Source organism: Borostomias antarcticus (assembly GCF_949987555.1).
Source record: "Borostomias antarcticus genome assembly, chromosome: 14".
Lineage (NCBI taxonomy): Eukaryota > Metazoa > Chordata > Actinopteri > Stomiiformes > Stomiidae > Borostomias > Borostomias antarcticus.
Window position 1 is genome coordinate 14142129 of NC_140247.1, and position 23002 is coordinate 14165130.

Consider the following 23002-nt stretch of genomic DNA (forward strand, 5'->3'; position numbering starts at 1 on the left):
TCCGGATTATATCCATCTGTTATTCCGATCATGTATTAAAGCCCCAAAAATAATATAATATAATAATAATTATTATTATTATATAAATATATATAATACGCAAGTAGCCTATATTTTGGGTCCTCCGTGTGTTTCATTCAAGAGGACTGATTCTCACTATTAAGCATGTGAGAATTTTCTGTGAGCCCAAGAGTCGAGAGAGAAAGAGAGCACTAGTTAGAGAATTTGACTTGTCATTGTTGGTGGTAGCTTGGCAAGAAGGAAATAAGCTTCTTCAAAAGGTAAAAGGATTTAGGCAACGATCAGGCGCATGCGAGGTGGAGGAAGAGTAGGAATCAGGCCATGAGGGCGCCACTGCTTTATAGACGTTACAAACTCAGGTTGGTGAATATCTTGCTAGCTAGCTAGCTGGTCTAGCTCAGTGGTTCTCAAATGTTTGTCACCAGGCACACCATTTATGACAACACGTATCCAGGGCGCCCCTTTAAATATGAGAGCTTTCATGTAAAACTACATTTAAAAAGGAAGCTAGACTGTTTACCGCCCCAAGTGAATTAACACATCCCCAGCCAGATCCATATTTAGAGGTGGTCTAATGATAGTTGCTAGCTAATGATAGCGATAGTTGTCTGTGTCTCACATCTTAATTTTACTCTGAAATAACTTAGACATCTAAAGATGTCTGGTAATAAGCAGCTACTTAGCAGTTAGGTAATTATTATCTAGCTATTTATGGCTAGTAGGCTAGTTAACTTTCCCTATTTCGTTATAAGACAAGGACAGTGCAATTGACAGTGTACCTGACAAGGATAGTGTAATGTAAGGACTTTGTGTAACCATCTCTAGTGGTAACACCTTATAAAGGCATGAAGAGTGATACAATAAGACAGTGTCAGTTTCTTACCAGAGCAGACAACACCAGCATCCTTGAAATGATCACAGTTATGTTTTCCAAATCCCCTGTGTGAGCACTGTGTCAGAGAGCTCTCATTTCCAGAACATGCCACATCATCCATCCAGATCTGTCCACCACCCCGACCAAACTGGGCATTTCCTGGGGCCCTTTGAGCACTTCCACAGCCCAGCTCTCTACACACCACACTGGCATCATGCATGTCCCAGTTATCATCACACACTGTTCCCCATTCAGAGTTGTAATACACCTCAACTCTACCAGAACAATGGCCATTCCCATTGACCAGCCTGATTAGATCTTGGGTAAAATGACAATAGGAAAGTTAAGGTTATGCATATGATACAGCAGACTCATAAAGTCCATATAAGGATATTGCAATACTTTGTGTAACCAAGAGAGATAGAATGAGAAGACATGGCCATCTGCCTTATCAACAAGGCTCCCCTCTGACTCTCTCCCCTACCCCTTGTATTTTTGCACTATACTGTCTACTGCACTCTCTTGTGTTGGCAAAATGCACTGCTAGTTTTGCACTGTTTATATTTTGCACTGTCCTTTCCTGTTCTTGCACTGGTCCATTGTTGTGTTGTTGTTGGCTCCACAATGTCGCAAAAGAATCCTATGTATGTCAAGTACAAATTGTTGAGTGAAATAATTTACTATGTCCTAGGTCAATTTTCAAAATAATTCTAAGTTCAAAATAGTTCTAAGTTCAAAATAGTTCTAAGTTCAAAATAAATTTTGAGTCCAAAATGAAAACAAGCTGAGGCACGCAGAAGTCCAATGCGATGACTTTATTGCTTTTTCAGAAACAAAATAGCAGTAAAGCCGGTGCTTCCCGGGAAAGAGACACACCCTTGTCTTTGTGTTACCCCTTAAATAGTTTGCCACCATCCCCCCCTCTTTCTTGACCACAACCCACTTTCCAAACCTCATCCCTACTTTGGCACAAATCCAATGGTGTCTAATATGCCGACTCAGCACCAACCTATGCCCAAATATGTCCCTTTAGTACGCCATTATTTCCGGCAAGGGGGGGGGAAATAGGGAGAAAGTTGGGAACCCTATCGGTACATGGCCAAGCATAGACTGTTTTTGTAGTCAAGACTGCAGTGCCAGCATCAATGAATTCAATCTTTTGACAGATCAGGGGGGGAAAGAGGAGAAAACTGGGAAATTAACAGGAAGAAATCGGGATATCTAAGTGGTCAGAGAGAGCGTACACTATTCCAGCCACCTTAAACTGCTAGCCTCAGCAGCCTTAAACTGCTAGCCTCAGCAGGAGAACTCAACTTCCGACCGATCAGTTCCCTATGGATACATCTAGTGGTCGTATCTGATATTGCTGTTGAGTAGTTTATTATTGGTTCCATCTGGTACTACTCTTGAGCAGATATCTGTTACTGCATTTAATGTTGTGGCTGTCTAAAACAATTTATACCATATTTTGATTATGATTACAATATTATGTGATATAATAAGATGATTAAATGTGGGGGAGCTAAAATTAAACTAAATCACAACAAAATGGCAATAAAAGGATTCTGATTTCAGCTTCTCACCTGAGCAGACGACACCAGCATCTTTGTGATGACCACAATCATGGGTTCCATATCCCCTGTGTGAGCACTGTGTCAGAGAGCTCTCATTTCCAGAACATGCCACATCATCCAGCCAGATCTGTCTAGCACCCGGACCAAATTTGGCATTTCCTAGGGCACTTTGAGCACTTCCACACCCCAGCTCTCTACACACCACACTGGCATCACTCATGTCCCAGCCATCATCACACACTGTTCCCCACTCAGAGTTGTAATACACCTCAACTGTACCAGAGCAACGACCATTCCCATTGACCAGCCTGACTACAGGTATGTCTTGGGGAGCAAAGACAATAGGCATGTCAAGGTTATGAATGATATATCAGCCTACTCATGGTCTTAACAAGGATAGTGTGATATAAGGACTTTATGTAACCATCTCTAGTGGTAACATCGTATAAAGTCACAAAGAATAATACAATGATAAAACTGAGTCAGTTTCTTACCAGAGCAGACAACACCAGCATTCTTGAAATTATCACAATCATGTTTTCCAAATCCCCTGTGTGAGCACTGTGTCAGAGAGCTCTCATTTCCAGAACATGTAACATTATCCATCCAGATCTGTCCACCACCCTGACCAAACTGGGCATTTCCTGGGGCACTTTGAGCACTTCCACAGCCCAGCTCTCTACACACCACACTGGCATCATCAATGTCCCAGTTATCATCACACACTGATCCCCACTGAGAGTTGTAATACACCTCAACTCTACCAGAGCAACGACCAGTCCCATTGACCAGCCTGACTGGGCCTGGGTATTGGGTAAAAATACAATAGGAAAGTCAATGCATATGATATAGCAGCCTACTCATATAGTCTTTATTGTAAGGATGAAGTAATATGACTACTTTCGGTAACCATCTCTAATTTTAACACTTCATAGATTCAAGATTCAGGATTCAAGATTTGTTTATTGGCCATGTATATGGTTCACACATGCTAGAAATTTGACTAGGGTTAAGGCATATGCTGTTGCAGTTATAAAATCACAGAGTGATGCAATGATGGAACAGTCAGTTTCTTACCAGAGCAGGCAACACCAGCATCCCTGTCATGACGACAATTCTGTTTTCCAAATCCTCCATGTGAGCACTGTGTCAGAGAGCTCTCATTTCCAGAACATTCAGCATTGTCCATCCAGATCTGTCCATCACCCTCACCAAACTGGGCTCTTTTTGGGGCACTTTGAGCATTTCCACACCCCAGCTCTCTACACACCACACTTGCATCTTTTATGTCCCAGCCATCATCACACACTGTTACCCACTGAGAGTTGTAATTCACCTCAACTCTACCAGAGCAATGGCCGTTCCCGTTCACCAGCCTGACTACAGGTAGGTCTTGAGTAAAAAGACAAAATAAAAGTCAAGGTTATGCATATGATATAACAACCTAGTAATACAGTCTTAACAGGGATAGTGTAATATAAGGACTTTGTGTAACCATCACTAGTGGTAACACCTTATAAAGGCATGAAGAGGGATACAATTATAAAACAGTCAGTTTCTTACCTGAGCAGACAACACCAGCATTCTTGAAATGATCACAATTATGTTTTCCAAATCCCCTGTGTGAGCACTGTGTCAGAGAGCTCTCATTTCCAGAACATGTAACATTATCCATCCAGATGTGTCCACCACCTCGACCAAACTTTGCATTTCCTGGGGCACTTTGAGCACTTCCACAGCCCAGCTGTCTACACACCACACTGGCATCATCCATGTCCCAGTTATCATCACACACTGTTCCCCATTCAGAGTTGTAATACACCTCAACTCTACCAGAGCAATGACCAGTCCCATTGACCAGTCTGACTAGGTCTTGAGTAAAATGACAATTGGAAAGTCAAGGTTATGCATATGATATCGTAACCAACTCATATAGTCCATATAAATATGTTGCAATACTTTGTGTAACCAAGAGAAATACAATGACAAGGCAGAGTCAGTTTCTTACCTGAGCAGATGACACTAGCATCCTCGTAATGACCACAAAAATGTGTTTCTCCCAATACCCCATGGGAGCACTGTGTCAGAAAGCTCTCACTTCCAGAACATTCAACCAGATTCAGCCAGATCTGTCCACCACCCTGACCAAACTGGGCATTCCGTGGGGCACTTTGAGCACTTCCACAGCCCACTTCTCTACACACCACACTGGCATCATCCATGCCCCAGCCGTTATCACACACTGTTCCCCACTGTCCTTCATAGAAAACCTCTACTCTACCAGAGCAGGGGCCAATCCCATTGACCAGCCTGACTGGGTCTGGGTAAAAAGACAACAGGAAAGCATTTGCCTACCCAGAAGCCTACTCATACAGTCTTTATGAGGATAGGGTAATATAAGGACTTTGCATAACCAACTGTACTGCTAACACATTATAACGTCATTAAGAGTGATATAATGATAAAACAGAGTTAGTTTCTTACCAGAGCAGACAACACCAGCATCCTTGAAATGATCACAGTTATGTTTTCCAAATCCCCTGTGTGAGCACTGTGTCAGAGAGCTCTCATTTCCAGAACATGTAACATTATCCATCCAGATCTGTCCACCACCCCGACCAAACTGGGCATTTCCTGGGGCACTTTGAGCACTTCCACAGCCCAGCTGTCTACACACCACACTGGCATCATCAATGTCCCAGTTATCATCACACACTGATCCCCACTGAGAGTTGTAATACACCTCAACTCTACCAGAGCAACGACCAGTCCCATTGACCAGCCTGATTGGGCCTGGGTATTGGGTAAAAATACAATAGGAAAGTCAAGATTATGCATATGATATCATACAGTCTTAACAGGGATAGTGTAATATGAGGACTTTGTGTAACCATCTCTAGTTGTAACACCTTATAAAGGCATGAAGAGGGATACAATGATAAAACACAATGATAAAACAGTCAGTTTCTTACCTGAGCAGACGACACCAGCATCCTCACTATGATCACAATTCGTTCTTCCAAATCCCCTGTGTGAGCACTGTGTCAGAGAGCTCTCATTTCCAGAACATGCAACATCATCCATCCAGATCCGTCCACCACCCTCACCAAACTGGGCTTTGCTTAGGACACTTTGAGCACTTCCACACCCCAGCTCTCTACACACCACATTGGCATCTTTTATGTCCCAGTCATCATCACACACTGATCCCCACTGAGAGTTGTAATACACCTCAACTCTACCAGAGCACCGGCCATTCCCTTTGACTAGCCTGACCTGGTCACTGCCTGTCAGGCAAACAGAGAAGGGAAGTTATTTATCAGGTGTTTTAACGATGGAATATCAACAGTAGCCTCGTAAAACCATCCTGATCTCACAGCTTACATTCTGTCTTGCTACAAGATTCATGAACTGTGAAGAAAATCAAAATATATTGCTTGCAAGACAACGATGATTTAATGAGGCTAGATCAATAGATGTACAGTAGCATCTGAAAATTGGCAGGTTTTAGAAATAAATAATTCAAAATGCATCACAGTGGACAGAAAAATGTGAATGATTGCTTTGGATTTGAAAGACGTCAATAAATCAACAGTACTTGGAGGGAGTGTCACTGACCTCCAGGTAAGGGCACATTCAGAAGAATGGAGACTATATACCATGAAAAATAAGAGATTAAACCAATCAGATTAAGAGTACATATCCGTCTGTGTATGTATGTACTGATGATGACACTGTTTTCCAGTTTGATTTTGAAGTTCTGAGAACTGTATTTAGTAATTTGAAAATACTCACATTAGGTGCAAATGTGACCTACATACATTCGTATCTAATATTCAGACCTAATATTCTGATAAATATGAAAACATTTGAACAAAGAAAGAAAACAGTAACATTTAAGTCTATATAATTTTAGAAACTCACCTATTATCAAACAGGGGATATCTTTCAGCATCTTAATCTTCATGACAGACTGGTTTCACTGACAGATAAATTTCTGATGAGACAGGTTCAGATAAACATTAAAACCCTAAAATAAATATCCACTTCATTACGCAAAGTAGACTTCGAGCCGCAGTGAATCCTGTGGCACAAAGACAGAGTTGTGCGTCACAGTCATACTTACTAACTGGCTACAGTGTGGTTTACCATCAGCAGCATACAGATACAGAAACACTAGTCTGGTCTCAGAGCACCATAACCCTCATCACTCTGTCCCTCACACCTGGTCCTGTGGTCTGCTGGACTGGTCACCTCCTCTCCCTCTGTCCTGTCCAGCACAGCTCCAGTTGCAATGGTGGCTGTGACATCAGTGGTCATATTAACCATAATGGGGTGAATCTAGGGAGAAATGTCTCTAACATCTACAGAGGCTTACTGCTATGTATTTGATTTAATGTGTTTGTTTGTTTTCACATGGACACTGTGTAGTCGATAGAGTGAGGGAGACAGCTGATGCTGCTGCTGCTGTGGCCGTTCGAGGTAGTGGGTGTCAAGAGGTCACACTTAGGCCACAGGGGGGGCCTCTCCTCTGGGATATTAATGACACATCTCTATGGGACACTATAAACAGACACAACCCAGACTGACAACCAAGTAAGGGATAATCAACGAGTAGGTGTGTGTTAAACGGTTTTAAGGCACGACGTGGAGGCGAAGTGCCTTAAAACCGTTTAACGCACACCTATGAGTTTATTATCTAGCTTATACCATGGCCTCACATGCCAAAGACAAATAAATATGTGCCATTTACTTGCATTTTCTACATTAAAATATAAAGAAATGTTATTTATATGTTGCTCATTACTGAGTGTCATTATAGTCCCTAACTGCTAAATCACGTTGCTATGGAATTTCAAATTGAATATCATATTGGAGGAGCGATGACATCCAATAGTTAACATGGGTTTGGAACCGTAAGTGAAATGGAAAGTGTCCGTTACCTTTTCTTTCAGCAATACAATGTCTCTCAACCCTGGATACGACCTAGCAACCAAACATGAGCAACCCAAACTAGCTAATTCCATAGCCTACTGTACCGATATATCTATGTCTGTAGCTACCTGATATTGCTAGATAGCAATGAGCGAAGTGAAGGCTACTGCATATTTGCTGTGCAACATATAAATCGTCCAGCTGTCAAACCTAGTTGCGAACAAACTATGTATGATAGCCAAATTGTCCTCAACTCCAAAAGTATTGTTTTCATGTCGTGGTATCACTGTCAGTCGTATCTTACGTTCATTGCGAGTTGATTTGCGAGGACGGGCTGTATCATATCATTATGTGAAGCAACAGGGTATTAGAATCCAGCAGTCTTCACACTGTGATATATTTGGATGCCGTATATACTGTAAATGAATAAACGAGGCGGAGACCATTTTCCATACGTCTAGCTTCTTTTACGGCAACTCTTAGACTGACGTTACAAAATCATATCTGGCTACTACACCACTAACGTGCACCACCACGTTATAACACGAAGTGAAAAAACAGTTTTTGATTTGGGGACAGTGAGGTGTCTGGCTATCATAAAGAGTTAGTTGGCAAGTTTTTGTCAAATTTGACAACTGGACAATGGATGCGTTGCACAGAAAATATGCAGTATCCAACACTTCATTCATGGCTAGCTAGGTACAGCAGGCTATTGGATTAGCTCATTTGGGTTGCTGTCAAAGCCGGCGCATTAATTTAGATCGGTAATTAAACTTCAGCCGAACTATGTGTGCGTACACACGGTTTTAACGCACGTCTGCTGGCCAATAGGAAAAGAGTATTAAAGTCGCACTGAAATGAAAAAAGCATTATGTCCCATTTTGGTTCACATAATTTGTCATAGTGTTCACATATTCAACGATGTATGCCAAAAAAAATAAAAAATATCTACTTTTGTTGTAATCTTATATCAAAGTATATAATTTCCTACTTCCTGGAAAACGGTAGGTCATGTGCAATGACGACAACAGGTACCTTAGATTTTTGGCCAATAATCTCACGACATCCACCCGTCAATCAACGCTATCCTTCTATCGAATCTGTCCAAAGTTCTTAAAACCCGTCCACTTCAATGTTCCAATCAAATTCCTCTAAACATATGTCCCACCCTCATAGCTTGTTTGCGTGAAATACGTCAAACTACAGAAGTTAGATGATCTCAAACGTCCGTTTCAGTGCGACTTTAACCCAGGCCATGGTATAATGGTGATTAAGATATCATGTTAGGGTGACAGGCGACACATCTGTATGGTCACTCCTCCACCAATCTAACTTCACTAGGCCCTAAACGGGCAGGCCTAGGCGTGGGGGTTGGGCCGAGAGAGCACTATTTAACGTCTCAACCAAACCTTGACACTTCGATTTGGAAACGGTAGGCAACTCGGCCGGACAGATTCGTTGCTCCCAGCAGGCAGACAAGCTGATAGCATCATGCGGGGAGGGAAGACTTGGGGCCTCGTCTTCGCCCACAGCCGCAGCCAGCAGAGCAGCAGGGAGAGAGAGAGACTAGGGAAATATGCCAGTGTTCCATGTGATTGTATCCTTGTCCAATAAATCTGTCATCTGTCGCCGCTTCCAATCCCGTGTTGGGTGATTTCATCAATGACTATCACAACAAGAAGGACATCGTGGTCCATATTAGATTTGCTGCAACTCTTATCAAGGCTTACAAAAAAATACACAACGCAGAGCAACAGAAGAAGAAGAACGCCAAAAGCCAACAGTGGTAGTGGGTTGCTCATTGGTGTATCCCTGCTGTAATATTCCTTTTCACATAAAACGACTTGATGTCCTTTTTAAACCAGAGTGCTATGAATAGAGCTTTATTAATAATAAATGTATTTAGGGAATATTCAGCCTCAATCAGATGATTCCATTCTATCATTTTTATTTTCAGCAAAGTGGGGTTCTTTACTACCAAGACTTGCAGACTTACTCTTCTAACAGAGTAGAGGGCAGGGGTTGTGATCATCCAAGGAATGTACATTTGAGTTTGCCAGAGAGGTCAGGTGAGGACACACAAAAACGCTCAACCAGGACATATACGTGAAATTTGTCAGAGCATGGAAGATTAGATGGGAGGAATTTCTGGGAGTCACTGTAGCTGAACCACATGGTATGCAGGCTTAAGGCAAATGGTAATGGTAAATGGACTCCACTTATATAGAGCTTTTATCCAAAGTGCTTTATAATGGCCTCTGGGGCTAAGTCACTGTGACACATTAGCGTCATGTCCAGGGGGTGTATTTGTACATCAAGCTGCCTCACTTTAAAGAATCAGGAGATAGGCTCCGGCCTATGGGCCACTAGGCTCAAGAACCATCACTTTCTTTATCTGTATTCACTTACGGACAGTGCAGTTCTCCCCATAGAAGCCAGTGCGGGTGCAGTCACATTTATACCGGTCTGTGTCAAATCTCACACACACACACACGTTCTGACAGGGGTAGTAGCAACAGGGATTCGCTGCAAATAAGACACACACACACACACTCAATTACAATCCAGCACATTGGTAGACTCAATGGTCTTACTCAATCGTTAGTTGCATGAGGAAGACTCAAATTTCATTCTGTCTGCGTGGAATCTAGGAGAATCTACTGTTGAAATCTAGGAATCTAGATAGGCCTATGCCATGTTTGGTCAACTAATGCAAAATGGTGCAGCACATGTTCTTACAAAGACCAGAAGGAGGGTTCACAACACCAAAATCACTACACTGGTTACCTGTCAGTTTTGGAATAGATTTTAAGATTATTTTAATAGTCTATTAATCCATACATAGTCATGCACCTAAATACATGTCAGCCATGCTTTTAAAATATACACCTAGTAGGTCCCTCAGGTCCTCTGGCACTGAGCTTTTAATGGTTCCTAGAGACAGGACTAAGAGGCATGGGGAGGAACCTTAAATTCTTATGCCTCTGGCCTTTGGAACACCCTGAGAATGTCTGCGACCGTGGTAACTTTTAAAGGACAATGCTCGTTTTTGACAACCTGGACCTTATTTACGGCATATTATAAGACGTTTCACTCACCGAGATAACTTTGGTGTAATTTGGAGGCCTGTAGAAGAAAATTAAAATCCAGCGCGAGCCAAGTATATCCATGTAATGGCGGCGGACGGGGCACTGAGAATGCAGCTTCTAAAAAATCTATTTTCTGCCGCGAAACGGTTGTTTTCATCAATCTGTCTTTATGAATCGCTAGTTGTGCTAACATAGAGCGTAGGCCTGTTGTGGTTTTTCACATGCCTCTGTAATATGATCTTTACAAACATCTTTAGAAATTAAATAGCTTCCTCACTTGCTCCAGCACGCATGCGCACAGCATGCTGGAGCAACGCTCCGATTCTTGAGTAATTGGGACATCTAGCGCCACCTACTGTTCACAAAACTATACAGCAAAATAGGTTAAAATGTTCTGCTGAACAGTATGTGGTCAATGCAAAATGTAATTTAATGTTGCTTTGTACATTAACTCAATGTAAGCACAGCAGAGTTTTTAATTGATCAACTGATACATGTGCAGAGTTCTGGCCTGGGTTGGTGAGGGGTGTTTCAAGATTTCTTTATTTTTCACGTGTAATGTACGTGTTTCTGTATTTCTCTGCAATCTTCTCAATCTGTTCACAAGTCTTCATATTATCCAGTAATCGAGACGAGGTGTGAGAAAAGCAGGTTTAATTTTTAAAATAAATTCCATTATTATTACGCAGACATGGCAGGCAGGTCGATAGAACTTCAGCGTGTTAATTTCACAATAAAAGTCCTCTTGTGCTTTATCCTGACCTTTCTTTGGGTCGGAGGCATACAGTTGCTGACTTAGACATCTTCATTTACATTATTGCAAATCTCAAGTACAAAATGTAGTTATATATAAAAAAAAAAGTTGCATATAAAATATCACTCATCTCCTCCCCTTGAATGAGTGGAATCCCCCTTTATTTCCTCACACTGCTGCTAGTTTTTGTACGCTTGACACAGTCAAACCAACATGCAGGTCAACACCAACACCACTCACAGGAAAACATGAACCTCAAGATTGAAATCAAAGTCGCTGAGTCTAAGTCAAGCTTAACGTAATCAACTAATCAACAAGTAAACGTTCAATAATGAACCAGTTAAACAAACACTGAAGTAATTATGTGTTGAAATCATTCACTTAGTATCAGTTCATTGCAAATGTCACTTGTAACAGAGGTGGTTCGATGAGTAGCCCTGCCTGAGACCACATGCATACTGTTAATCACATGGTTCCATCACATGCTATCCACGACACGTTAGCTTCATGATAACATGACATGATTGGATCAGATCAGTGTGTTTATGTGCTACTTCTTTTCAGGTAGTCAAATTGGGATTAAATGTATTAAAAATCTATTCAAGGAACAGTGAGTAATAGTATAGAAGACTACAGACAGTTCTTGTGGTGATCAGCTCTTACTAACACAGCTCACAGAGACCAGACAGAGCAATGCAGCCAGCACATGCACAAACATGGGCTGTATTCGAAATGGTATACTAACGTAGGCGACTATTCATACTATGTATGACATGAATTTGAGTATGCAGCGCGTTCCCACCACATAGTATGTGAAAGTTGTGTACGTGAGAAATGCCCGGATGTATACTAGATTAGCCAGAATATCAGTGTATGCTGTGTGAGGTTACTTATTCTCAACTGCCCCAAAATGCATTGAGCCTCATCGGTCTTGTCAAACTGCGCATGGACTGCGAGGCAGACGGCAACGTTTACACCGGCAAGTGCAACGCTGCCCTGAAGGCTTTGATATTTGTTTGATGCATGAAGATTAAACGATGATCACAAGATTAATTTATGAATGAGTCTGTCGGTGTTCTGATGCTTTAAGAGCTTGAAATTGAAGAAGATTCTCATTTTTATCTCCCATCTCAACTGTTCACATCACATATAACGTTGGGTACTGCAGCTACAGTGAGCTGGATGAAAAGATACTATTAGCTACGACAAGTTGATTCCGTCGTCTGATAAGTACGGAAGAGCATTAGGGCCAACAACTGAGTTTATTATTTTTTTAAGCTTCTGAGTTTAAAGTCAGAATTTCTGACTTTAAAGTCAGAATTTCTGAGAAAAAAGTCAGAATTTCTGAGAAAAAAACTCTGCTGTTGGCCCTAATGCTCTTCCGTAGATAAGCATCGTTGGATGTAATATTAAGACAAAAAAAATAAAAAATAAGATGTTGATATATAATAAGATTGATGATGTTGGCGAGACTAGGGTGAACGTGAAGCAGGAGCTAATGAGGAAATGGCAACCAGCCAGGAATGTGGGATACCGTTGTTTGTTTGTTGGATGTTTCTATCCAACCCCGCAGTTAAGGTACACTAACGTTACAGACTCAGCCAGTGATCTTTGATAACGTGGGAGCAGATACTAAACTGGTTATTTGGATAAAAACGGGTTATTTTGGATAAACTGACTACATACTGAGAATCTATGTGGTTACTTCCTCGCCTGAAAACATACTTAAACGTAATAAAATTATATATTAACACTTGCAGAGCCAAAATTACTACAGCTTACTACAGCCTTCTTTAAAATCCCCGCCATTGCTGCCGGCAGGTGAGAAATGCATTCTGGGATATCTAGCTGCATACTTCAGTGTGAACAGTCTGCTGGTAATGGCGTACTTATTATGAATTCAGTAGGCAGTATGCAGTGCATACTCATTGAGTATGTAGGCAGTATGTTAGTATGCCATTTTGAACACAGCCATGGACTAAGACCTGTTCATACTTCACAATGCTCCTATCAGATAGTACAATATACAGGTGTTGTGTACAGATACAGATATTGTACAGGTTGTGCTTATTTGGCAAATAAAACACTGGATTCTGATTGATAGACGTTTTGGGGTCGTTCTCAACGCAACCTAAACAGAAGTCAGAGGGAAAGCGATAACAGACGGGCATCGTCTCCTCAGCCTTCAGCAGACTCTACTAGACTCTACTCTCAACCCTGCTGGGAACCTGGAAGGACCTCTCTCATTCCCCATGGCTGGAGGAAATGCCAGCACAGACACCAGGTTTGCTCTAGTGGAAAGACTCTTTTATAACTATTCTATAGTATTCAGTGGTGTAGTGGAGGGTAAACGAGTTGACCCACTCCATGGACCCACAGCATACACACTTTTTTAAACACCACTAATGTAAAAACTAACACTTTTGCCACAGTATACCCACCTCTTTAGTCAGAGTATACCCACCTCTTTAGTCAGAGTATACCCACCTCTTTAGTCAGAGTATACCCACCTCTTTAGTCAGAGTATACCCACCTCTTTAGTCAGAGTATACCCACCTCTTTAGTCAGAGTATACCCACCTCTTTAGTCTTATTTACTCACCACTACTCCCTGATTGTATTGCACTATTTTATCTATTGCAAAGACTATTGTATCTACTGTAAAGGCTAGTGTTAAGAATAATGTATCTATTGTAAAGACCAATGTAAAGACTAATGTATCTAGTGTAAAGACTAATGTATCTACCGTAAAGACTAGTGTAAAGACTAATGTATCTACTGTAAAGACTAGTGTAAAGACGAATGTATACTGTAAAGACTAGTGTAAAGACTAATGTATCTACTGTAAAGACTAGTGTAAAAACTACTGTAAAGACTAGTGTAAAGACGAATGTATACTGTAAAGACTAGTTTAAAGACTAATGTATGTACTGTAAAGACTAGTGTAAAAACTACTGTAAAGACTAGTGTCTGGACTGTGATATCTCACCCGTGTGAAAGACTAGCGGTTGAGAAGGCGTCGGCTACAAGCACGCACACACACACACACACACACAGCTCTAGTGTCGCAGTCAGAAGCAGGACTCTGGTACGGGCCCATGCCTCCCCAGGGAGGTGGTGCTGTAACGAGCCCGCTGGAGGGGCCCGTTGCTGGGCTTGTCCGTCCCCAGAGCCCCGGGGCCCCTGGAGGTTGCCTGGCCGCTCCTCTGCAGCGACGCCCACCTGCGCAGGTTCGGGTCCGGCTGGGCCGGGATGCTGGAGGAGCTGTGGGCGCGCTTGATATCCGCTCCGGCTCCGCGGGGCCGGGCGGGCCTCCCATGCGGTGGCTGGTCCTCGCCGCCACGGTGGCCGCCGTTGGGCCTCTTGTCCTCGAGCGCCGCCCCCCCGTTCAAGCTTCCATTGGAGAGGGAGTGTTTAGGTGAGCTCCCGTTGGCTAGCTTGCCCGTCCGAGCGTGGCCATTGGCCCGGCTGTCACGCTCCTTACCGGGTGCCCTCAGAGGCTCTCTCCTCAGGAAGCCAGATTTGAGGAAGGAGAGGAGGCTGTCGTGGCTCCTCCCTTCCTCCCTCCTCAGCCCCCTCCTTTCCCCCTCCTCCTCCCCCCTCCTCCCCCTCGCCTCCCCAGGCAGCAGCAGCAAGAGGAGCTCCCTCTGCCCGCCCCCCCTGGGGCCTGGCCCCCCCTGGCTCTTGGTCCTCTTCAGGGTGGACTCCCTGCTGGGGGGGGCGCTGTGGCTGGCGTGGCCCCCGGAGAGGCCCCCCCTCGGAGCCTGGGGCTCCGGGGTCCGGCTCTGGCCCTGGTCCGACCTGGTTCTTTTGGACGACCTGCGGCCCAGCAAGCCCCCGTCCTCCCTGGCCTTGTCTCTGCCCAGGCCCGGTCCGGAGCCCCTCTCTCCCCCTGGTCTGCTCTGGCCCTCGGGCGCCCTGGGAAAGTCGTGGGCCCTGGAGCCGCCACTGCTGGGCGGGGAGCCGTCCGGGTCCCTCTGCCCGGCCTCGGCGCCCCTTCCCTGGGCCCGTCCCCGGGCCTCGCCCCCCTGTGGAGCGGAGGCCACCAGGGAGACGATGGGTTGCTGCGTGCAGCGCGGCCGCCGGCCCGACTCCAGGTACTCCACCAGCTCGCCGGAGGGGCGGGGGGGCTGGGTGGAGGGTTTGGGCCGGTCCTTGGACCCGAAGGACCAGCGCGCGGGCAGAACTTTGCTCAGCTTGTGACCGGTCCCGCCGGCGGGTGACCTCATGCTCACGCTCCGACCCCGGGTACCTCGCATGAACGGCTTGGCGTCGTGGGCGGCTGGGCACAGCAGAGGCGAAACAAATGCACCCTTAGTCAGTTTGTATGGGATTAACACTACAATACTCCACAATACTACACATAGTAATCCTACGACATAACCCTCATGATCCACTTCACTGGATATATACCTTAGAACGATTTGTAGCAACAGAGGAACCCTCCCCCAAAAGGTTTCAGCTAGAACCCTTTCCAGGTCCGCAAGGTGCCGTTCGGAAGACGACATGGTTCTTTCTGACCTGAGAAGGGTTTTATCTGGAACCTTTTTCCAGAGAGATCCACTACTGTCACAACTGATTCTTTATACAGTATCACTCTATGTGTGAGTGTGTGTGTGTGTGTGTGTGTAAGAGTGTAGCAGCCCACCTGTGCTTGTCCTGGGGGGGGCGTCCTCCAGGAACACAGGCACCTCTGGGGAATCTGGCGCCGGGGGCGGGATGGGTCCCAGGGGGGTGGACACGGAGCCGTCCGAGCCCAGGCTGCCCCTCTCGCTGGGCCCGCCCAGCCTGACTAGCCAGTGGTCTGACCCGGAGGAAGTGCTGGAGCCTGAAGAGGAAACAGCTGATTGGTCACATGACATTGTGTTATTACTGTAGTTGTGTAGAACCCCCCAAAAACACCAAGAGATCCAGAAACACAAGTCTGCTAGTGTGGCAGTCACTTTGGCCACCGTGTGTGTGTGTGTGTGTGTGTGTGTGTGTGTGTGTGTGTGTTCGCGTGTGTGTGTGAGAAAGTGTGTGTGTGTCCTTCGCTTTGATGACTCAAAAGCAGTCAGTCTTTCCAGCATAATGAACAGGACATGCTGATGGAGCAGACCGCCATCTACCGGCAGCAGGCTGAAGTGCTGGCTAGGGTGTGTGTGTGTGCGTGCACATGCATGTGTGTGTGTTATAACATTGTGAAGTTGGCTGAGGTGTGTGTGTCACACCAGTTTGTGAGCAGCTGGCATCAGGTGTGTGTGCGTGTGTGTGTGTGTGTCATACCGGTGTGTGTGTGTGTGTGTGTATGTGTGTGTTTGTGTGTGTTTGTGTGTGTGTGTGTGTCATACCAACGTGTGTTTTTGTGTGTGTATGTATGTGTGTGTGTGTGTGTGTGTGTGTGTGTGTGTGTCATACCGGTGTGTGAGCAGTGTGCTGACCACGGGGGGATGGCGCTGCGTCTCACGTAGAACAGGATGTACGCCCCCCTGGTACACACCTCCTCCTCAGGCTCCGCCTCCACGCTGCTGTCGTCATAGCAATACCACTGGCCATCCACAGAGTTCCTACAGGAGGCTGAGGAAGATCATCACCATCATCATCATCATTATCACCGTCATCATCACCACCACCATCATCATCTTCATCATCATCATCGTCATCATCTATCTATCTATCTATCTATCTATCTATCTATCTATCTATCTATCCATCTATCTATCTATCCATCTACCTGTGTAGTGTCCTCCGTGCATGCCTCCGTGGTGGTTACACACGGCATACAGGTCGTACAGGAAGTCAGGAGGCGTCACTTCCTTTGGGGGGCGTGCCTGGGGTTGTTTCCGGGTGCAGTGGCTCCTCTTGACCACATGGGGCGCCATGTCCAGTCCGGTCAGGGGGAAGTGGACATGCGTGGTCAGCTTGTTCCGTCGTTCCCCCACCTGCACGGAAGGAAGGATACAACTGAACGATCATACATCCTGACACTTCCTTCTCTAAACCTCTGCTCTCAGGTCCTGGAGAGAGAGAGAGAGAGAGAGAGAGAGAGTGTGAGAGAGAGAGGGGGGAGAGGGAGAGAGAGGGAGAGAGAGAAAGAGAGAGAGAGAGAGAGAGGTAGTTGGTACTAACTATGAAAATTTGGAGGAGAGATGGTGGTCTCCCTATGGTCATAAAAGTAGGACTGACACTTCTGATACACACACACACAACTGTCTACTCTGTGAGTATGTACTTTGTATGTAATTGTGTGAGTGTGTGGGTGTGTGTGTGTGTAAGCGCCTGTGTGTGTGTAAGCGTCTGTGTGTGTGTGTGTGTGTGTGTGTGTGTGTGTGTGAGAAAGTGCCAGTGTGTGTGTGTGTGTAAGCGCCTGTGTGTGTGTGTAAGCACCTGTGTGTGTGTGTGTGTGTGTGTGTCCCACCTGGCAGAAGCGTTTGAGGTGGAGGATGAGGATGTCTGGGAGGGTCCACAGGCTCATCTTCACCACGCCCTGTTGGAGCTGCTGACAGTGGGGGCAGCACCACGCATCATCAGGGGCTAGCTGGGGGGGGGGGGGGGGGGGGGGGGGTTAGTTTTTGTGGTCTCATTCCTCAAACAGACTCATCACAGAATAATGAAGCTGAATGTGTTCTGGCAGACACACACACACACACACCTTTTACCAATTTATTTATGTCCACATAGAGAAAATTACATACAGGGACACAAATACTATACTGGTACCAGACTGACAGAGTGTGTGTAGTACCAGACTGACAGAGTGTGTGTAGTACCAGACTGACAGACAGACAGACAGAGACGAGTGTGTGTAGTACCAGACAGACAGACAGACAGACAGACAGGGTGTGTGTAGTACCAGACAGACAGACACAGTGTGTGTAGTACCATACAGACAGACAGACACAGTGTGTGTAGTACCAGACAGACAGACAGACAAACACTGTGTGTAGTACCAGACAGACAGACAGACAGAGTGTGTACTACCTGCTCCTCCTTGGTGTAGAGCTGGAAGCACTGGTCCAGGGTGCAGCTCTGCTGCTGGAGTTGCTGCTGCTGCTGGTCTCTCACACTGTCCGCCTCCTTCACCACCTCCTCCTGGATGTTCCCAAACAGGCTGGACACACACGCACACACAGTCAACACTCAAATTGGAGGACATTGATTTCATGAATATCGGTGTCTGACACTCTCTCATACACACAATCTCTCTCTCTCTCTCTCTCTCTCTCTAACACACACACACACACACACACACACACACACACACACAGTGACTGCGTGACTGGCTGGTGTTACTGACCAGTCTTTGACTCTGTTCTCCCACTCTATGATAAGCTTGACATGCGGAGGTCCACCCGACCCACACAGCCTCAGAGCCCTGCAGAGAACAGCTGTTAGACACACACACGCACTACCCCACAACCACCACCAGGGGGCAGCACGACCACAGGTTCTCATCACAACCCTCAGAAACAGGTGCATCTGTCTCCGAGAGAGAAAGAGAGAGAGAAAGAGAGACGGAGAGAGAGCAAGAGAGGGGGGTAGAGAGAGGTAATATATATATATACAGTAGGACCCCACTTATCCGAACCCAACGGGACCGAAGGTCGTTCGTATCTCTGAAATGTCCGGATGACTGCAACTTATGTTAAAATGCACCAAATTCAATAAGTGGTACTTGTTTCATATAGACTCATAATAGACCGATAAATACCCTTAATTACTTGTGAAAATGCATCAAAATTGCAATCAAATAGCCAACTAAACTCATATAGCCTAGCCTATAATAGGCCTACAGTAGCCTATAATAAAATAACCGAATTTCCACTTGAGTGCGTGCTTTGATCAAATACAGTACTTTATTCTCAAATGAGGCCTACGCTGCATCGATAGGCTACTGTATTCGCAGAACAAAATGGTATAGCCTAAAAACAACCCAACATTAGAACAATTAGAGCAAATGATAATCAATCAATAAATAAATGAAATGACAGACAAGTTGTCGTGTTTTAGGCTATTGTAGCCTAAAAGAAAGTCTCTAAAACAACCGATGTAGTCTAACGTGGCCAAGGCTGTAGGCTATTATTTAACAAATACAGTAGGTCTAGTAGGCTAATCTACATGCCCACAACACGTCTGTGTTCCTGAAGTCCATTAACTGGGAACGAAAAATGACTCGATGCTCCTCTGCTTCAGGTTGCTGACGCGCTTTCTGGCTACCAAGGAATGCCGCTCTCGCGCAGCAGACTCGTTTACGTTTTGCGCTCGACATTAGAGCAAATAAATGAAACATGACAGTAGGCTACAGCCTATAGGCAACATAGGTCTACATACAGTTCTGTTTTTATTTACAGTAGGATACAGTACTGTAATGAAAATCCCACCAGTAACCAGATAGCAGGCAAAAAAAAGAAAAGTTTTTTTAGCCTGTCCGTTAGACCGGGAGGTTCGGATCTCTGAAGTTCAGATGATTGGGGTCCTACTGTATATACACACACACATCTTGATTGCTCTCTCTTCCTCTCTCTCCCTCTCTCTCTCTCTTTATATATATAGGCCTATGTGTATATATATATAGGGAGGTAGAGAGAGAGAGAGGGAGAGAGAGAGGGGAGAGAAAGAGTGAGAGAAAGAGGGAGGGAGAGAGAGAGGGAGATAGAGAGATAGATAGAGAGGTGTGTGTTCCTACCTGTCTACAGCTGGGTGGTAGAGAGGCCGTGCGTCCTGAGGAGACAGGTAGCTGGAGGACGCTGAACACCCTACCACACGAACTCTGAACAACACTCTCACATTCTGGAGACACACACACGCACGCGCACACACGCACGCACACACACTTATTCTAGTCAGAGAATAAGAAACATGGATAATAGAAGCCATCTCCAGTCAAGCAGAAAGAAAGAAATTGGAGATTTAATACTGCAGTCCACACATTAATCATACACACACAAGCCGGTGGAGTCTAACTGGTAGAGGAGAGAGAGAGGGAGGGAGGGTGAAAGAGAGAGAAAGAGGAGAGGAGAGATAAAAGAGAGGAGAGGAGGGTCGAGGAGAGGGTGGATCTTCAAAGATAGATCACAGTAAAGACAGTTGGTTCACCCCTCTTTAGAAGACAGTGTTGGTTCACCCCTCTGTAGAAGAGTGTTGGTTCATCCCTCTATATATTTCCAGTCAGGATTTCTTTTAACGTGAGCTTTGCTTCAGAAAATTGATTGCAGTAATGTGATATACATTGGGTGACTAGTTTAAGGAGATCAAATCATATTTAGACCGGTATGGTCCTTTAAAGCCAGTTGAACAATGAATCTTAACCCCGAAAGGCCAAACTGTGTGCTAAACCCAGCGCACCTGTGCCTGCGCTCCGTTGATCATCAGGTAGTACAACTTGCTGAGGATACTCTGCTGCAGGTGGTCCCAGGAGATAGACCGGTCCTCCCTCATCAGGAACGGAGGGCCAAACCTGGGACACAGACATGGAAACATGACTACTAGCCAGGAGATAGACCGGTCCTCCTTCATCAGGAACGGAGGGCCAAACCTGGGACACACAGACATGGAAACTTGACTACAAGCCAGGAGATAGACCGGTCCTTCCTCATCAGGAACGGAGGGCAAAACCTGGGACACAGACATGGAAACATGACTAACTAGCCAGGAAATAGACTGGTCCTTCCTCATCAGCAACGGAGGGACACGCAGACAGATGGAAACAAGCCTCTGGCTACACTCTGTTTGGTTTACATTCCTTTGTTTTAAAAATGTTCATTAACTTGCACAGCCCCTCCCAAATAAACCTGAAATGAAATGATACGACATGAAATGACATGGAAACTTGACTACAAGCCAGGAGATAGACCGGTCCTTCCTCATCAGGAACGGAGGGACACACAGATGTGATGATCTCACTTTCTAACGAGGTTACTGATCCCCAATCACCATCATCATCAGCTGAGTGGAGCTGTCAGGGATATTAAACCCTGCAGGGTTGACATCTTTATATTGTATAGAAATGGGACTTATTGTGTAATTTGTAAATGTATAAATTGAGTATTGGAGTTTATCTGTATTATCTCTCTCTCTCTCTCTCTCTCTCTCTCTCACACACACACACACACCTATACATGCATGCACACACTCTCTCTCTCACACGCACACACACACACACATACACACACAGTATGCACGGGGGAGGAAGATCTTCCATTAATATCTTAGGGAAACCGTGGCGGTGCTGGATGCTTCATTAAGTTGTGGATCATCACAAACACTGTTAATCATCCCAGTCATTAATATCACATAACCATCCCTCCATCCAACACTCTCTCAACCCCTCCATCCCTCCATAGCACACTGAGACAGAAAGAGAGAGATCCCTAAAAGGTGCATGACACTGTAATAGTAATCAATCATAATGACACTGTAATAGTAATCAATCATAATGACACTGTAATAGTAATCAATCATAATGACACTGTAATAATAATCAATCATAATGACACTGTAATAATAATCAATCATAATGACACTAATAATAATCAATCATAATGACACTGTAATAATAATCAATCATAATGACACTGTAATAGTAATCAATCATAATGACACTGTAATAATAATCAATCATAATGACACTGTAATAATAATCAATCATAATGACACTGTAATAATAATCAATAATAATGACACTAATAGTAATCAATCATAATGACACTGTAATAATAATAATCAATCATAATGACACTGTAATAGTAATCAATCATAATGACACTGTAATAGTAATCAATCATAATGACACTGTAATAGTAATCAATCATAATGACACTGTAATAGTAATCAATCATAATGACACTGCAATAATAATAATCAATCATAATGACACTGTAATAATGATCAATCATAATGATGCTGTAATAATAATCAATCATAATGACGACATAATAATAATCAATCATAATGACGACATAATAATAATCAATTATGACGCCGTAATAATAATCATCTTCACATCTCTCTCTCCCAGATCATCCCGCCTCTTTCTCCATCAAGTGAATAAATACTTAGTTGCTCATAGCAACAGCTGTTGTAGTCACCTGACTGCGTGCTGGCCAATCCCGGCGGCGTTGCAGACCAGGAGGAGGAGCTTGATGGGCGCGACCTGGTTCAGGAACTCCGAGGACAATGCCCCCGATGCCAGCGACCTCTGACCTTCAACCCCGGAGGAGTACGGAGAGGAGGGCAAGCTGTGGTGGTATCCTGGAGGAGAGGAGTAGAGGGGGAGGGAGGGAGGAGAGGGAGGAGGACAGAAGGCAGGAGAACTGGGGTGAACAGGAGAGTTAATATAAAAAGTGGTGAGGCAGCATCCTTCTATTTGTGGAGGAGAGAAGAAACACCGGCAGAAGGGAGAACAGATGGAGGGAGAGATCCTCCCCTCTCCCCTCCCCTCCTCTCCTTCCCTCTCCCCCTCTCCTCTCCTCTCCTCCTCCCCTCTCCCCCACTCCTCTCCTCTCCCCCACTCCTCTCCTCCTCTCCTTCCCTCTCCCCCACTCCTCTCCCCATCTCCTCTCCCCCTCTCCTCTCCCCCTCTCCTCTCCCCCACTCCTCTCCTCTCCCCATCTCCTCTCCCCCACTCCTCTCCCCATCTCCTCTCCCCCTCTCCTCTCCCCCACTCCTCTCCTCATCTCCTCTCCTCCCCTCTCCCCCACTCCTCTCCTCATCTCCTCTCCTCCTCCCATCTCCCCATCTCCTTCCCTCTCCCCCAATCCTCTCATTTCCTCCCCTCT

The 23002-nt window shown here is 44.9% G+C and overlaps 2 protein-coding genes across 2 annotated transcripts in view; both read right to left on the reverse strand.

Annotated features, from left to right (window-relative positions):
- Positions 1-2046: 2046 nt before the first annotated feature.
- LOC311317416 (scavenger receptor cysteine-rich domain-containing protein DMBT1-like) lies at positions 2047-5585 on the reverse strand (the record flags this gene model as incomplete). The annotated part of the gene is made up of 8 exons (XM_084448498.1): positions 5442-5585; positions 4954-5262; positions 4478-4789; positions 4192-4341; positions 3547-3750; positions 2964-3272; positions 2479-2793; positions 2047-2051 (listed from the first exon to the last, which is right to left on the reverse strand). The coding sequence occupies exons 1-8, from the start codon at positions 5551-5553 to the stop codon at positions 2047-2049; spliced, it is 1716 nt and encodes a 571-aa protein (XP_084304624.1). The 5' UTR covers positions 5554-5585.
- A 5596-nt stretch (positions 5586-11181) lies between these two features.
- usp43b (ubiquitin specific peptidase 43b) overlaps positions 11182-23002 on the reverse strand; it is a 38139-nt gene continuing 26318 nt past the window's right edge. The window contains exons 7-17 of the mRNA XM_084448499.1: positions 22313-22475; positions 20571-20682; positions 19912-20015; positions 18523-18600; positions 18207-18336; positions 17644-17763; positions 16960-17167; positions 16644-16802; positions 15895-16074; positions 14861-15528; positions 11182-14746 (exon numbers count right to left, since the gene is read on the reverse strand). Coding sequence (XP_084304625.1) covers positions 14318-14746; positions 14861-15528; positions 15895-16074; positions 16644-16802; positions 16960-17167; positions 17644-17763; positions 18207-18336; positions 18523-18600; positions 19912-20015; positions 20571-20682; positions 22313-22475 — 2351 coding nt within the window. The 3' untranslated portion in view covers positions 11182-14317. The remainder of the gene's footprint in view (positions 14747-14860; positions 15529-15894; positions 16075-16643; positions 16803-16959; positions 17168-17643; positions 17764-18206; positions 18337-18522; positions 18601-19911; positions 20016-20570; positions 20683-22312; positions 22476-23002) is intronic.